The 18054-nt window shown below is 41.3% G+C and overlaps 1 protein-coding gene across 1 annotated transcript in view; it reads left to right on the top strand.

The window, feature by feature from the left end:
• The window catches only part of lrrc4ca (leucine rich repeat containing 4C, genome duplicate a), a 49590-nt gene extending 31836 nt beyond the window's left edge, over positions 1 to 17754 (top strand). The window contains exon 3 of the mRNA XM_035155801.2: positions 12407 to 17754. Within this exon, the coding sequence (XP_035011692.1) occupies positions 12458 to 14401 (1944 nt within the window). The 5' untranslated portion in view covers positions 12407 to 12457 and the 3' untranslated portion in view covers positions 14402 to 17754. The remainder of the gene's footprint in view (positions 1 to 12406) is intronic.
• Positions 17755 to 18054: the final 300 nt, after the last annotated feature.

Below are 18054 nucleotides of genomic sequence, written 5' to 3'. Positions count from 1 at the left end.
TCCCTGTATATCCGTCCCAGTGGGATGGGATATTGAGTTTCTTCATGGAAATTATATTGAATTTGTTCAATTGATTCATATGTTTGTTTTTTATTTCTTATAAAATGTAGCCTTTTCCTTCGGCAACACATTTCTGAAAAATGTTAGTGTTATACACCTGCCTTTGTGTATTCACTGGTGGTAAATAGAGTAAATGTGATTTACAGATACTTCTGTGCACAGAGGAACGTCTGTTTCCAGAATCCGAGCTTCACGGTTCTTCACTTTAATTTCGGCATCATTTAATTACAGAGTAATGTGATGGATTAAAAAACAAGGACAGTTTAATATCCTGTGTTCCTTTACAGCTGCAGAAAGTTAGAATGCTGTTTAAGATGAGTATCACTCTCCATTCTCTCTATTTCAGTGGAGACACACATCCATTTAATTAGCTCATACTTTTAATTAAAATAATTTAGAGTATTATCACCAGTTGATGTTTGGTGACAGGATGTATGACAATTGGGAAATTCTTGTAAAACAATCATAGGTGGCGCTAATAAGAGATGAGGAGAGGATTAGCTTACCCAGAATAATTATGGAAGTTATACTTTAGTACACATTATTATCTTAATATACTAGTATCATCTACTAATGTTTTTGTGTATTACTCCGCTTGCTGATTGTTGTTAGGATGGAAAACGCTAACAGGCTGTAATGAGATGCTGGTCAGGGTCTTTTAATACCTGCACCCACCCGACACATTATGAAAGTCAATCTGCAACACCTGACCCACAAAAAGAAGTGTTAATCAATTACCTGAACCTGAGCCCGACCTGCACTCTGCCAGCCTCTCTCTCTCTCTCTCTCTCTCTCTCTCATAAAAATACATTAGCCTTCATGATGAGGGCTACACTGTCTTTTTTAACCTGGCGTAATGCATCATAAATTATGATAAGGTGTGATAGATGTTGGTGACTTTGTAGTTCTGCAAGTGGACCACACCTCTTGTGTGGGTGTGTGGGTGTGTGTGTGTGTCAGGAATTGTCCATTGATGCTGGACTTATAATTGGCCTCTCTGTGTGAATTGTGGCCCCCTTATGGTCCAGAAAAATCTTAGATCAGCCACTGACTTCTATGTGCTCCAGCAGAATCTGTTTCTGACGTCCTTCCACTCTCCATGTCAGATATTTTAACAGGTTATTTCAATCAAACACTCCAGATGTCTTTAAATTGGCATACCATTATAAAGTTGAATGTGGTTAAATGGGTTAAATCGTCTGTATTCATTTATAAAGTAATACGATAGATTCTGTCAAACTCTGCTGTTCACAGCTGCCTCACACTGCGTGACAACCTTCCTTCAGGTCATTAGATCCACGCAGCCACATGAAGGCAGCAGGACTCACACGTTAATTAATCCGCAGCCTCAGACTCAACTCTTTAATCCAGGGGCTTCGCGGAGCTTCATTCAGTTTTCAGCTGTGTTTTATCCTTTAGAAATACCTCAACGCTCACACGGTCCCCTCACATTCTGAGATGTGATGTGACAATTTGAACTTAAAAAAGCATTAGACTGATGGGATCATATAAACAACTTCATCATGTTGTGTTTTCACATCGGGCTGCTCTGCAACCTCTAACAACCCCCCCATCCCCAGCAGACTTTTACCATCTCTAAGCATGATGACTTGGCACCGCCTATGAATACAATTATAGTCTATATCGAGAGGTCATAAAAGTAAACATTAGTAAGTGATGAAAAGATTACGCAACAGGTCTGATCGTACTTTCTTGTGTGAATATGATCGGAAAGAGAAAGATGATGGTTGTTGCTATGAATAAAACTTGTCTGATCTTAGATAGTTTTCATACAAATTCCACACTTCATTAAAAATAATTGGGCAAACTACTGTACTCTGTTTATCGGCATTTCTGTAGTGACTTGCAGAGCCAAACACACAACAAACACACACACATACCACAGACATCCAAGCCTAAAATATAAAAAATGAAAACATTTTTTGTACCAATTTTAATTACCTAATACCTATTATTATACTAAATAATAATAAAATAATTATTCATATATTAATATATGAACTAATTAAGAAATCTCTGTCTGTCTGTCTGTAGCTCGTTTATCTCGAGAACCGTAGATCTTATCGGCTCCACACTTTGCACATGAAGTGTTAAAGGAACCGCATGTTGAATTGGGTGCGATTTGGACAATATCAACAAACTTTGAATAATCAGACTCTGTAGCAGCAGCGGCGGCGGCAGAGACTGATGAGCTTAAGTTACGTTATTCTGATCATGATCTGTGGAGCTTCGCTGAACTTCGGATAAACAGGTGAACAGCTCTTTGTGCAGCAGCGGCGTTGCAGCCTTCAGGGTTCTCAACGACAGCCTGTCACCATTTCAGAAAGAAAGCATCAAGCACAGGCCAAGCAAACAGCCCATCCCAACCAGCCATGTTTAGAACCACCACTGCACAAGTTGCTATTCACATGAATCAAGATAAACAATTGAATTCTGTCTCTATTAATGATGTGTTCCACAAGCTGCGGGTCAAACTACTCCCCAGTTACCATTGTAAAATGCATCCAACACATTTTATTTGACATTTGACTCCACTTATTGCTTTTCATACTGTCACCTTCTCCCGGCTGAGGCTCTGTGCTGCTGACCTTCAGTCTCCACTGATGTTGACACTCGTATACCGACACATCAATCAAGGAGACATTACGAGCATGTGTCCTTGCACATTTCAACACTGAGCCGATCTTAAAAGTCAGTCATATGTTCAGAGCCGGAGAACAGAGGTGTGGTGTTGATCCAGTTCTGCTCTTTTAACTCACTGACACACTGTGGTGATGTAATACTTCTCTTACCGTAAAAACCACAGCTATTGATTTTTGTAAATCAGCCCCGTGGTTTCCGTCTGGATCGGGCCCATCCAAAGGGATTAAGAGTGTTCAGGATTTGAACTTGAAAGCCAGACAAATTAATTCACACACTCAATCTTAGCAGACACTTAATTTGAGCATATCCAACACTGCAGCCCTCCGTTTTATTTTGCTCTGCTCGGTGAGATAGCGTCAGTGCGCCGCCTATCTCCTCCTTATCTCACGTGTTCTCTTGAGCTCAGACTCAATCAGGAGGAGGGGAGACCGCGCTGCCTGGACGTCCGGGTTCACGGCCTCAGAGTGACCCCTGCGCGGCTCGGTCAGCCTCGGGAGTGATGCATGCTAACCCTGACCTGTCCCAGACACCGCGGACTGACAGCAACATTAAGGTGGCGACTCTTTCATCCTGCAGCCTTGAAGAGAAGTCAGCAGCCATTTTCTGCCCCCGGGCCCCTGTGAAATGTCCGCAGGGTGACGAATGGTTTTATCAATACCTCTTGTCACCTCGACTCCTCGCCACCGCCGACACGCTGCTCACTGTGAACCAAGAAGGCTGTCGCGTTCTGTACACAGCTTGTGAAAGTTTGCACATGCTGAAAGTACATGCCACTGATGCACATATATGAATAATGGTGTGAAAAACATTGCATAGGAAGGACTAAAGACGCATAAGATCTATTTTATTTTAATAATAAATCATCAGAAGCACCAATGACCTAATTCATACTGGACACCTCTCTTTTACTTTTACTGAATGTACAAGAGTTGAGTGTCTGCACCAGATTTAGCAAATTAAGATTAGATGAGATAAGATAAACTTTACTGATTGCACTCCGGGGAAAAACAGGGAATGAAATAACCTTAAAATTCTAATTAAATACAAATGCAGACAATATATATTTAATTTACACCTATCACTACGGACGGAAACGTAGTTTAAAGATACTCTCTTAAAGTGTAGTAGCGCAGGATGATTGCACGAGGATGTATGCTCACCCATGTGTCCCTGCACAGGGTTTTCAAGGCACTAGACGAGCTCCTGATTGGGCACTTTTCTCCCAAAAAGCCAATTGAAATGACTGCGGTTCATTCATCAGGGAAATGTGTTGCTGCCGGCTGGGTCGTCCTCAGTTTGAGGAGGAAGAGGAGGAAGAGGAGGCCAGTTGCTCCTTCTGTGTAGAACCGTCACGCACCTGATGATACACTGTCCCCATCGTGCTCTGGTCACACACAGCTCTGCCTACAGATAACAGGAGTAAGCCATCGTCACCGACAACGACCTCGTTCAAAACTAGAGATTCATCAATGTGTACAGCAAGAAATCGTTTGCATTGAAAAGCACGGGGGGTTGTGCAAATAGAAATCGACAGCTAATCCTTTACTACCATTCGCAACCTGAACTTAACCCAAACACTGGGAGTGGAAATAATGAAGCACTCGAAGTTCAGTCCCAGGATTTCTGACTCATTCTCTGCTGTTATCATTCATTAGATCATCTCAACATTCAATCAAACAAAGGGAAAGCTCCATTTAAAATAGCGTTTGCTTGCTGTTACTGCACTTAGCTGTTTGACTTTCACTTTTCAGATTTATTAAGAGTTTAAAGCAAATTATTTGCCAGTAAGAAACTTGCACAAGTGTGTTTTGTGAAATTAACACACCCATTGCGCATACAGCGAGAAAGGATTTTTTCCTTGCGATAAGAAATATTTGCTATATTTGCACTGTCATAGTTTAGCTGTCGGAGGAAGGGAGGGGTAGATAAAAGTGTAATTCTTCTCCTTGGTGTAATTTAACCTTTTTTTTTATATCTAGGTCTTTCGTTAATTCAAAATGTTCTATTTCTTATATTAAAAGGTTTGGTTGGTAAGATACTTCTGAAACACTTTCATCTTATATGTAGAAATCCTCTTCACTTTCCAGTAGCAGTTGTCAGGTGGTGTTCATGTGTTTTTTGGGTGCGTAGCTCTGACCAGACGTTGGATGGGGGGGTGGGACTTTTCCTGGATCACCAAGCCTAGTGTTAAGTGTCCCTGTTGCCTGTGACCTTCAGCTGTAGTCTCCACTGTCAAAAGATAACTTATGGTGTGAATAAAACACGGCAAAACTAATTAAATGCCATTCAGATGATATGAATATTCCCAACGAGGTCCCTCCTTACTGTGTGCGCCTCGTCACTGTTGTAATCCTGACAACAGTTCAATGCAAATCATCACGGAGGCATGAGATGTTTTCAGTTAGAGAACTACTGAATGCAAAACATGTAATTACTGAATAATGACCAAACGGATCATTACTCCCATTTGTATCCAAATGATTATTTTCCTCTAACAACCTTTAAAATCCAAATTCCAAAGTTCATGTAAGGTTTTTTAAATCATCACAGTCCAATAAACACGGCACTTGGTTTATTGAGTGCGGTGATTCAAATTTGGGCTGCGTACCATGTATCTGCAACATTATTCTGACTGGAGACTCTGGTTGTGTGTTTCACTCCTGCCTCGCCCCCACGTTTCCCATCGAGCTGTAAGCTGTCCAGCGAAGGTTATTACACAGCACCACAACAGAACCTGACATGCACTTCAATGTGTGGACGGGATTTTTTGTATTATGGATTAAGGAAGGAAACGTTGCAGAATATTGCGGGATTAAAAATCACTGAGTTTATAAATGGATCCGTTTTACCCATTCACTCGGATGTATTCGATTTCCACTGTTCCCACAAAGTAGTGTCTGTTATGAAAACACAGTGATTAATGTCAATTTGAAAACACATTTAACTGGACGTGGATATGGGAGAGCATCCTGGTCTTATCTAAATATAATAATGTAATATTAATACACAGAGACTATACTACACCACCACTTCAAGCCCACTCTGTACATTTAGCATTCAGGTACATACACTCAAATGTTCTGGGAATGCCCCCCAGTCTAAATTGTGATTAAAAGACAATATCTACGATTATACAGATGGAATAACCTTTGTTAAACCATGGTCACTCGTTGGATCCTGATGTTATTCAATGGCAGAACCCAATACAGGACTAACAGGGGCCAAAAAGACCTTGAAACATTACTTTGACCCCAAACTACCATAACTACTGTTTTACTAGAACTCTCTACTGCTTGATTAAATTAGGCGAAACCCCGCACCATTACTTCCTGGGATAGAAGAATGGTTTTAAAATGAAGGATGATTCATTATTTCATGAATATATCGCTAACATTTGAATTCTTCAACCACAGTTGTAATTAGTGTTACTATGGTAACTTCTGCGCTTTCTTATTGATCAGTAAAAAATTTGAAATTGAAAACACCTCTAGATCCAAATGCACCACTTTCCCCCGGTTACTCTCAAATATAGGACTTATATTTTAAAACAATAGTGTTTCATCTGCACACATCCTGGAATTGACAATGTTTTATGAGCTAATTTATGAACCTCTAAGAGCGGCTGTTTCATTTCTACAGGCTTTCCTGATTCATTTTCTTCCAACAATTGCTTGTTAAGAGCAGTGTTTGGGAGATGAATCAAATTTGTTTCAGCAGCTTGTTATGGATGAGATAGACAAGCCGTGAGTGTGAGGATATCGGGCTGTGGGCAGGGGAGCAGCTGTCAGTTTGTCACACTCGGCTAGTTAGCACCAAAGTCCTCGGCCTGTCTGTTTCACTCTGCCGGTTAAAACAAGAGACACCGAAAAACAGCTACAACGCGACCATCAGCTCGCAGTTAGGAGCAGATCTTTTTTCTCTGCACTCTCTGCTTTCTCGCTGACTGTGACCGGACTCTCAGTGGAGTGGAGTGAATGGAATTGAAATATATTTCACCAGGTTTTTAAGCTGCCGCAGCTCGAGCACAGTAAGAGTTTTTCTACAGTGATACCACAACTTCAAGTATCAGTTTTGGCTCTGAACTGATCTGACAGCCCAATATGTTTTTGGATTATTACATATGTCCACCATAGTATCTATTACGCCCAAATTTAAATTGCACTGTTACGTGATGCATCTCAATGACAGATCATTTACTCTTCTGCAGTGTTTAAACACCTGTAAGAAATAATGATCATAAAAGCTCATGAAAACAGCTGTAAAAATGTGACAGCAGCACATTTTCTGAGTGTCAGACATTTAACTTGTTATACCTGTAAAATACAAAAAACACCTTCCCTGTGACTCAGTCTGTGTAAGACTAGTATCGAGTGGAACACACTGTCTGCAGTGATTCATTAGAAGTAACAGTTGCTGTCGTCAAATTAGTGCATAATAAGTGATCGTGTACAGGTAATGTACTACTTGCTAAACAAATGTAGGCGGTTGGTGCAATGTGTAGAGATCAAGAGGTGGCCTGCAAGTGGAGCACAACTATTAATAGTTTGTGTGTGTGTGTGTGTGTGTGTGTGTGTGTGTGTGTGTGTGTGTTGTCTCTCTGCTTTGCTAATGAAATCTAACTAAAGAAATACATTTATCGCTTGGAGCTGGATGAGGTCATTTTAAACTGAATTACTTGAGTTCTAAAATACTGTATGTAGCAAGCTTTCTTTTTTTTTAAATCACAAATTTTTAAGGATTATAGAGACAAATAAATGAAGTAAAGACCAATTACAAGAATTAAATAAATAAATGCAGAATAGTCTGCTGCTGTCAGTAAAAACAACTAATCAGTGATATTTCTGCATAATTTCCCCAGCGGGGGAATCAGTACAGGTACATCTTATCTTATCATATCTAAGGGGGGTGTTTTCAATTAGCTTGTAAGACTGGGAAACTGTGCCAAAAGGCAAAAATGCAAATATGAGTGAGCGACTTGTTGTTTTCAGCTTGGAAACATGAACACAACGATCTGAGCAGATACACAGCAGCTCCTGACACAGGCTGGAGGGGGGGGGATGCTGTGTCCTGTCACTACCTCATACTGCAGAAGTACTGCTCAAGATAAACAGTGACAAAGCACTGTATGCAAAATACGAGGATGAGGGGGGAAAAAAGGACTGGCAGAGGACTTCCTTTAATTAATCTGTTCATTGCACTGTTCTGCATGTTAATTCTGTGCGGCTGCAGAGAGAGAGAGAGAGAGGGGAGTGAGGAGAAGGCTTGAGATGCTCGTGGTGGGTTTCCCTCCCACACTGGAATCCATAAAGGATTCTGGTTTATATTTGGAGCTGTTGCAAGATTGCTGGTATTATGAAGAAGTGACCTGATTTGATTTATATCTCATTAATCTCCCTCCCTCCCTCCCACCCTCTCCCTCTCTTTCTCCAGAATAGCATACGAGCCAAGCTTCCTCTGTCACACACGTCTCTCACTGTACAATCTCCTCAATCATCATCCTTCTCCCTACATACCGCACAGAAAGCCAAAGCCTGTGTCAGTCACTCTTCAGTAACAAAAGTTCATAATCAGCGGGCACTCAAGCATTAACTGACTGAAGGAAGCAGCGGCCTCCCTCTCCCTCCTCACCTCTCAAGTGAAGCTCCGAATATGTGTGTGTGGGAAAGCTTAAGACAGGAAATGTTTGTTGACCACGGAAAGAGAGCAGAAGATAATCGGCAGCAGCTACATCAGGACTATTTTAGAGGACTTTAGCCCCACTAGAATTTCTTGTAGTCCTGCTGAATAATTCATTCTGCCTCTTCTGGCTGATTTAAAATGCAAAAATACGATGCAGGCTGGAGAATTACAGCGCCCCGTGAAAAGGGCTGAGACTAGGACCCGGTGGAAATTGCTGTGGATCACACTGTGTGCACTGGTGAAACCGGCTGCAGACTTGTAGCTGTGCACTCGAGCAGAAAAAAGAATGGCTGGACGAAACATGGGACTGGTACAAGCTTAATGTCTTATTTAAAATATACCAGTGGTGAAATGAAGGTGGGGTTAATCACAGCTCAGTCAGGGTCAGATGATTATCAGGGTCAGATGATTATTTCTCAGGTTCCTCTTAATACAGATATTTTTTAGACATACAACTGACTGTCTTTATATATATAAACATCCTGAAATGCTGTTTTGTCCTGTGATCTGATGGACAAGGCAGATATGTCATTCTCTATGTCAGTTCTCATCACGACGCTATTTTTTTAATTAATACATTTTCAAAATGTAAGGATTAATATGATTAATGTAGGAATTAAAAAAATGATTTACAGAATAGTCAAAGCCTTTTAGTTATTGAAGCGATTTGAAGTCATTTGTCGTTAGATGCAAGTGTAAGAAGAGCTGAACACTGTGGTCGTTGCTCAGGAGAGCTGAACAATATCAGGCCGGGCAGCTGCTTTATTTATGCAGCATGAGTATTGATTAGTTGTGTCATGCAAAAAAAGATGGGTTTCTTGTTTCTATGGCTGCCAATGCTAATTCCCATTGGCGTCCTTTAAGTGGTCTGATGGCAGATCCTCAAGGATGGTTTGTGGGATGAGGAGTGAAGGGGTCGGTGGATGTGACTACACCCTGATGTAATGAGTAATGCACCACATATGATCCCTGTACATGGACCTAAACAGCTCATTCATACCAGGCCTTTTAACTCTGTCACTGCATTTAATATATATTCAGTGTTTTCACCACAGTAAATACTTGTGAGGTTTATTAATATGTTGTGCAGCCGTTGTACTAACGCAGCACAAAGGACTTTACACATTCCTCCTCTCGCAGGCAACTATAGTGACGAGCTGGAATTTTCGAATCATTTGACATGTACCAAATTCCTCCTTATGGCCATTCTCAGTGTGAATTATCTCAATTACAAAAACCAGAAATCATTTCAGAGTTGTTGCAGATTGTCTTCTATCCTGCTAATCTGGGTCATGATTTACTGTCTCCCTACCAGAGACGGCTGGCAGTTGATAATATGTTAGGACAAAAGTTTTGGGGGGAAAAAATACATTCCATCCTTAATCTCATTCTCCTCATCTCTTCTTCATCTCATTCCTTCACCGCACCACGTAAATCCAATTGTGATGCTTTCATTGTCAGCATGAGGACGTATTGTTTTGCTTTGTAAATCAACTTCATCTTTTCTGCTGCCACAGTTTGGATTCTGTTTTGCTGATTCATTGTTTATGTATTTTCAAGGTTTGATCTGTTGAAAAGGAGGATGAGTAAACAGCGAGATACAGAGATTTCTTATCTGAGAGGTTATTTACTAATCATGAGTATGCAGCATATATTCTAGTTGATCAAGTTTTTGATATAACTTCACCTTGAAAAATCGGTGTCTGACAAAATGAACGTGTAACCATAAATATTCCTGAAATGTTCAGCTTCATTATTCTTATTTCTGACAGGGTCAGTAGAATACAAAAAGAAAAGAAAAAAATCCTACCGTACCCTAGATTGTAACTTATTTAATTGTTTCGTGCAAAGGTTTTAATTTCCAACAAATTAAAGCCGTAATTTGAAATGGGCTTTCAGCCTCGCGTTTGATCCCTGTCACATTTGTCTGGTCCCCAGGATGAAAACACTTTCTTTCACCAGCCTCCGGCTTTGGCGGCTTGGAATTTGAATTTTGTAATTGAAGAATTAATGGAGTCATTAATCAAGCAATTAATCAGTAGTTACAGTAATAGCCTGACGTTCATAAGTGAAGCGCTTTCTTTTGCAGATTAATCTGTGTCAAACATACTGTATGGAGGCAGAAAATACTGTAATCCCACAACCTCAGTCGCGTTGCTTCTGTTCTGTTCCAAAACCAGCTGCCGTGTTTATGCGGTGACACTGTTAAAAATATTTCAAAGTGAGGTTGCAAAATCTTTTTTTGTTTTGTTGTGTGAAAGTGGGTCAGCACCATGGGTGTCTTGCTGCTGGAGCTCACTGGAACGACACTCCGCCACGAGAGAAATAGAACATTTGCAGTTTACATAATATGGTTGAAATTCAAATCAATATTTGAAACGCTTCAAACCATTCCACCTTAAATGTTGCCGATAGCTGCTGGTAGCTTATGTTAGCATGTTAGCCTTTAACCTGATTCTACTAATCTAATGTTGACTAATGAAGATGGAAATACTTCACCCATGGTATTGTCTTGTACTACTTGCTGACAGCTGCATAATATTCTCTACGTGAGGAAATCATTCATAAAGTCATTCCAACATTTAATAGAATGAGTTGCTATTATATGTAAACTGCAGGAACAGTGGTTTATAACTATTTAAAGCCACAACTTGTGACACACATCCACTCGCATCATAGCTAAACTCTTAAACACATGGCACTTTACTGTCAGCACATTGTCACATATTATTATTACAGATCAACATTGAAAAGGGATTCTGATCTATTTACAGCAAGTGACATACATTCATCGTAACACTGCAGAATTGTGTTAATTTCTGTTCAATTTCAGTGACAACAGACTCTGTGCAGAGAATAACAGTGTTAATTGTTGATTTCCTCACGAAAATACGACTGTTTTGTTCTATGAGCCCTCAGAGCCTGTGTCTCTGAGGGCTCATGTGATTATTTTGTTTCTTTATTGGAAATGGAGATGTGAAGCCATAAATCAAATTTGGAACTGTACTGTAGCTATTTGTAGGTCAACAAAACATAGCTACAGCACGAAATACAAATAAAATATGAAATACAGCTTGATTACAGCCGTGGACCTTGGCTGAATCTCTCCCTGAACCTCTTCCCTCTCCCATTGAATCCAGTCTCTTCCCAGTTAACTATCAAATATAGGATAGAATGCAAAAAACAAGATGGTATCAAAGGAGAGATCAATAATATGAGAAAAACATGCAACTTATAGTGATCAGCATTCACCCAGCTCAATAATTAAAGTCTATGCAATTAGTTACTTAGTATTCTGGGAATATGATTTTTCTCAAATGTCAACTGTTTCCTCAAACAACCCCCCCTCCCGTTTAATTTTGCCTTGCTTGTTTCACATTCCTGTTGCACACATGCCTCTGAGGAACTGTGACTTGTAATCAGACCTTTCCAGATATCTCAACTTGATGGAAGGACTGGTGGGTGGCATCCTGACGAGCGTCCTTATTATTAATGTCCCCCCCCCGTCTCAAATATAAATCACAGGACACAGCAGTCATAGCTGCTTGTCTTCCCTCCCTCCTTTCCTCCTTTCCTCCTCCTGCAGAGGTGCAGCGCAGAAGTTGGCGGCTTCATTGTGATTTTGTTTTATGTGACTGAGATTGAGAGTGCAAGGACAGTGCACCCAGAAAACAGAATGGGATATAGGGCACTCAATCAAGATGCAACTTTGTGTGTACGGGTCCAGGGTATATGTGTGTGATTATTATAGTCTGCGACAGATACTGTACAGCCATAAACAGAGTGTGATATGAGGCACTCAATCAAGAGGCAACTTTCTGTGTATTGGTGGACAGTGCCATCTTTCTATGCAACAACAGATACACACGTCTAAAGAATATTGTTTGATGAAAACCTTTTTGGGGATTACAATTGTTTATACTGTAAATCCATTGCAAAGTAGACAAATACATTCAATTTACTCATGTATCTCCTCTCTCTTCTGTCTCTCATTTTGTTCCAGTGGGCCCAAATCCTCTTTCCAAAGAGTGGAAGACCAGTCAACGAATTATGAATGTTAAACAAGATGACCTCCTATCAGCAGCAGCAGATGATGCGAGGTCCTAGGTGGAACCGGGCCTTGTCCGACCCTTTGCTCGTGCTGCTTCTGGCCCTCCAGCTGCTGGTGGTGGCAGGGCTGGTACGTGCTCAGACGTGCCCCTCTGTCTGCTCCTGTAGTAACCAGTTCAGCAAAGTCATCTGCACCCGCCGGGGCCTGCGGGACGTCCCCGATGGCATCTCGACAAACACGCGCTACCTGAATCTGCAAGAAAACCTCATTCAGGTCATAAAGGTGGACAGCTTCAAGCATCTGAGACATCTGGAGATCCTGCAGCTGAGCAAAAACCACATACGCAAAATTGAGCTGGGTGCCTTCAATGGACTGGCCAGCCTCAATACCTTGGAGCTTTTTGATAACCGCCTCACCACCATCCCAAACGGGGCATTTGAGTACCTGTCCAAACTTAAGGAGCTTTGGCTGAGGAATAACCCCGTGGAGAGCATTCCCTCCTATGCTTTCAACAGAGTGCCCTCATTACGGCGGCTGGACCTCGGGGAGCTCAAGCGGCTCTCCTACATTTCTGAGGGGGCCTTTGAAGGGCTGAGCAATCTACGCTACTTAAACCTGGGAATGTGCAATCTGAAGGAAATTCCCAACCTTATTCCCCTGGTGAAGCTGGATGAACTGGAGATGTCGGGGAACCAGCTATCTGTCATCCGGCCTGGCTCTTTTAAAGGACTCATCCATTTGCAAAAGCTGTGGATGATGCATGCCCAGATCCAGATCATAGAAAGGAACTCTTTTGATGACCTACAGTCGCTAGTGGAGCTCAATCTAGCCCACAACAACCTTACCCTGTTGCCCCATGATCTCTTCACTCCTTTACATCACCTGGAGAGGGTGCACTTGCACCACAACCCCTGGAATTGTAACTGTGACATCCTCTGGCTGAGCTGGTGGCTCAAAGAGATGGTCCCAGCAAACACTAGCTGCTGTGCCCGCTGCAGCTCACCCACCCACCACAAGGGACGGTACATTGGTGAGCTGGACCAGAACTACTTTCACTGTTATGCTCCTGTTATTGTGGAGCCTCCCACAGACCTAAATGTGACAGAGGGGAGCGCTGCAGAGTTGAAATGCAGAGCCAGCTCCCTGACCTCTGTAAGCTGGATTACGCCGAACGGCTCCGTCATGACACACGGAGCGTACAAGATCAGAATCTCTGTGCTGAATGACGGCACGCTGAACTTCACTAATGTCACCATGCAGGACACAGGCACATATACGTGTATGGTCAGTAATTCTGCAGGTAACACGACAGCCTCCGCCACACTCAACGTGTCCTCGACAGAGAACAGCAGCTTCAGCTACTTCACCACGGTAACAGTGGAGACCATAGAGACGCCACACAATGAAGGCTTCACCACCAGTGTGCAGCAGAAGGTGGGCCCCACCCCCTCAGCTGGGGCATGGGAGTCCGTTTCAGCCACGTCAACGACGACCACCACGTTGCGGACCACGCTCTTCACCCGCGCCACGGAGAAGACTTACACGATCCCCGTCACGGAGCTGGGCGGGGATGGCTTACTCAACGGCTTGGATGAGGTGATGAAGACGACCAAGATCATCATCGGCTGCTTCGTTGCGATCACGCTGATGGCCGCCGTCATGTTGATTATCTTCTACAAGATGCGCAAACAGCACCACCAGCAGAACCACCACGCACCCACACGCACTATTGAGATCATTAACGTGGACGAGGACTGCGTAACAGGGGGCCCGGGCATGGAGGGCCACCTGACTCTGCCTCCTCTTGAGCATGAGCACCTCAACCACTATAACACCTACAAGAGTGCGTACAACCATGCCACTATGAACTCCATACACAGCTCAGCGCACGAACCTTTGTTAATCCGGGCCAGCTCAAAAGACAATGTACAAGAGACCCAAATCTAATACTTTTTTCTTTTTCTTTTGCAAAATGAGACATTATAAAACTGATGGAATTACATAAAACTTGACTGACAGGACATTACTGATGACTGGACGTGAGGATTACGGCTCAAACGTGGAGATAACAGACTCGCGTTTTGGCAAATCAGTGGCTGGTGGTGTTTGTTCATTGACTTTTGGGATTAGGGTATGTCTACTGTTTCAAAAAGTGTCTTTACAAAACAGAAGTTATTTATTTAAGAAAAAAATATTGTGGTTAAATCAAGAAAAACTGTATTCTGCAATTATTTTTTCAGCACTTCATGTCTTTCTTTTCTCCCTCTCATTTCATGGGTTTGGTTTACTAATATGCTTTGAAATGCTTTGGAGGCATCTGTCAAAGAAAATGTTGAAGCAAATTATTTATTTTTTTTATTTTTTTCCCTGTAAACTGCAGACTTCAGGATCGGATGAGATAGAAACCTCGTTTTCCCCACGTGTGAAAGGAATCTAGAGCACATTACTGATTTTCTCCAGCTGTGAATTAAGTGATGAAATCTTTGTGACCATCTGTAACCAAGATGATTTGTTCATTGTTTCCCGGTGATTGACAGAACTGTCGGTGACGAAATTTGGTCATAATTCACGACTTAATTATATCTCTTACATACATATTAGGCACTCTGCACTGTCATCCGTAGACTGAAGATCCTTAATGAGTGGAATACGTCCTGATTCTGCTCCTGTGCAAGTCAAGGCTCGGTATTAAAAGCATATTTGAGTTCAAATTAAATTCTATAGATAAACTATGAAAGAAACATTTGTCTTTGTGTGCAAGTACAAATTTATCCCCCATGTCCACTTGTTTTGACTCAAATCCCAAGCATCTCAGAGACCTGATAACGAAAAGGAAAAAGTCACTACTTGTGTTAAGACCAATTCTGATCTCTGGGGGTCGTGATACAGGAGCAGCACTAATGGGTTCTTTAGAATTAAGACGATTGTTACTAAAAATATAAATAAAGATGTAAAAATCTAAAGTCCTGGAAAATAATCTCAACCTCTGGTAAAGGTTCACTGTCTCCGAATATTCCAAGTGTATAATGGCCTCCCCTTTCACGTAGGATGCTTTGAAACTGCTGCTGCATGTGAAGACGATTGCTTTGAAGCCACCTTTTCATGCTGGGGACCCCTTTACCTCATCCGCAGCACTGCAGGACAGAGTGCTGTCAGAAGCAGGCCGGTGAGCCGGAGAAGGAGCGTAAACCCTTTATACAGCTGTCCGAGCACATTGCCTGTCATCTGTGTGCCACATTTCCGCATGGGCAGTGCCTGGCAGTCCCAGATTCACACCCTGCCCCTGCCAACCACAGGACTTGGCCCCCGAGCGGGAGGGCTTATGCTGCAAGAAGCTTTGGGGGTGAATGTGTGGGATCGGGCATCAACCAGATGTGTGGGTTGCATCTGTCTCTCCCCCCCTCCCCCCCCTTAGCGACAACAAGATTTCCATTTTAATTGATGTGCCCATGGGTTTTGGATGGACACAGCTCCGCAGGCGCCCATACCTTGGAAACCATTTCAAAGTCCCCACCATTAGAACGGTGCCAGGCGGCAGAAATTAGGTTATAGAGGTTATGCAGACATTTGTCAGATTCTCCAGGTTTTATTTTTAGCAGATAAGTGCAGCTTTGGTCCCCCGACAGTAAAAATGCGACAAAGAGCTTGTTATTGTCATGTTTCATTCAGATTTGTCTTTTACATTATATTGTAGGTTTAAGTTACAGTGAGGACGTATACAGAGGAGAATACCTCATAAAAAATACTGTTACAGATAGTGACATGAATTTCTTTTGTGGAATCACGATGCAAAGCACTATCCTGAAAAATTGGAAGTGGTACTGCACCCAAAAACAAGAGGAAGTTGTGGGTTTTGGATGTTCTTACATCTTGGGTCTGAAAGGTTTCCACAGTAGTAATAAATTATCGACCATGAAATCTGCAAACAATTTTTGCTGCATAATTAACATCTCATTTGTTTGCTCCAGACAGGACAGGTTTAAACTGGCAAAATATAATATATAATAATACAAATTAACAAAACAACGTCATTGGATGGACATAAACTTACATGAAGTGAGTGCATCCTACTCAAAAAACCTAAAAGACAAATATGCTTCCTCCTGTAGCTTCCTGTTTTAGCATATTCCAAGTACTGGTGAGAATTAAAAAAATGATCAGTACCAGTTCTTCCTAGAATCTCATTTCTTGGGTATGAAAAGACTTGAATGAAACAAGATAATAATCTAAAGCCCTACTCCTACAGGACTGGTATTACCTTGGGTCCTCCTGTGATATGTGATGCAATAATTGCATATGTTAATAATCCATATCTACAACCTGTTAAGTGAAAACGCTGCAGCAAATTACCTTTCCATGTTTTGCCTGATACACTGGTCATTCAACATTGGTCATTTGTGGAACATGTATTTTGTCTCATTCTACATCCCCCTAGATTTACCTTCCAAGGAAAATTCTAATTGGTTATGATGGAGGCTGTTGTGGAAATGATCAGTGGGAAAATTGAGTGCGTCTGTAGTTACTCTGTATGGAAAACAAATTGTACGTTTCAATATGATTTTATGATCAAGACAATTCTAAATCAAATTCAAATGTATCACAACATTTGTATTATCTCTGAAAGTGTGGAGGGCAGATTCCTAAAGAACAAGAGGTCCCAAAGTGATTTTAGTCCAAACCCAATGACATGACTCTGGCCCTATGACACCATTCACCCAATAATTGCACTTCTTTGGAGTCTGGCACGTTTGTAAACCATCGACCGCGGATGTGTGTCATTAAGTCTGTGTTTAAGTTCCCGGTGACGGGATGTGGATCACAGTTCTACTCAGTTGACATAAGAGAGTGTAACCATCTTCCCCTTTTTTGCCTTTAGTTGGAGGTAAATCGTCTGAAAATTTAAATGGTAAATTAGTTGCATTTTAGTCGAGCTGTCTCATGTATGTAAGATATCTAAATATTTTTGGTCAATGTTCTTTTTTTTTCCCACATTATTTTATTTTATTTTTCCGAGAGGGAATGCTGTTCTAGTTGTAGATTTATATTTAAAACAAAAAAAAAAATCATTTTGAGAATAAAACTAAACAAAAACAATTTTTTTTTAAATTTTGATTTTACATGTGCCAACAACCTGTTCTAAAAGTGAAAAAGAGAAACATGCTGTAAAAGAATAAGAGATTGATTTTCATGTAAGCATTCTTTCATGACCTTTAAAAAGATATGGAGATCGATTATAGAGACCAGAGTTTGTAGTTCATACACAAAATATGGTTAAAATAAACTATTGTTGTTTTTCTGTATCGTCTGATTCTTGTTTTCATCATCCATCCCCGAGAGGACTGACAGAGATGTAACAGTACGAGTCCGATATTTAAAAACCAGAGCTTCAGTTCAGTGCTTTCTTCTGAGCAACGTTCACACACATTTATAATCTGCAAGCCAATATTCACCAGAGCCTTTTAAACCTTTCATTTTCACATTTCAATGATTATAATTACATTTTCCATCTTCATCATGGAAAACTAAGACCAAATATATAATAGAGAATATTTGAATATTTGAAGTTGTAATTCCATTTAATTCATTCAAGCCCTTTCAAT

The sequence above is a fragment of the Hippoglossus stenolepis genome, chromosome 5, assembly GCF_022539355.2.
Source record: "Hippoglossus stenolepis isolate QCI-W04-F060 chromosome 5, HSTE1.2, whole genome shotgun sequence".
In the NCBI taxonomy this organism is placed as follows: Eukaryota; Metazoa; Chordata; class Actinopteri; order Pleuronectiformes; family Pleuronectidae; genus Hippoglossus; species Hippoglossus stenolepis.
Note: the sequence above shows the minus strand (reverse complement) of the source record. Positions and strands in the feature narration are given on the sequence as shown.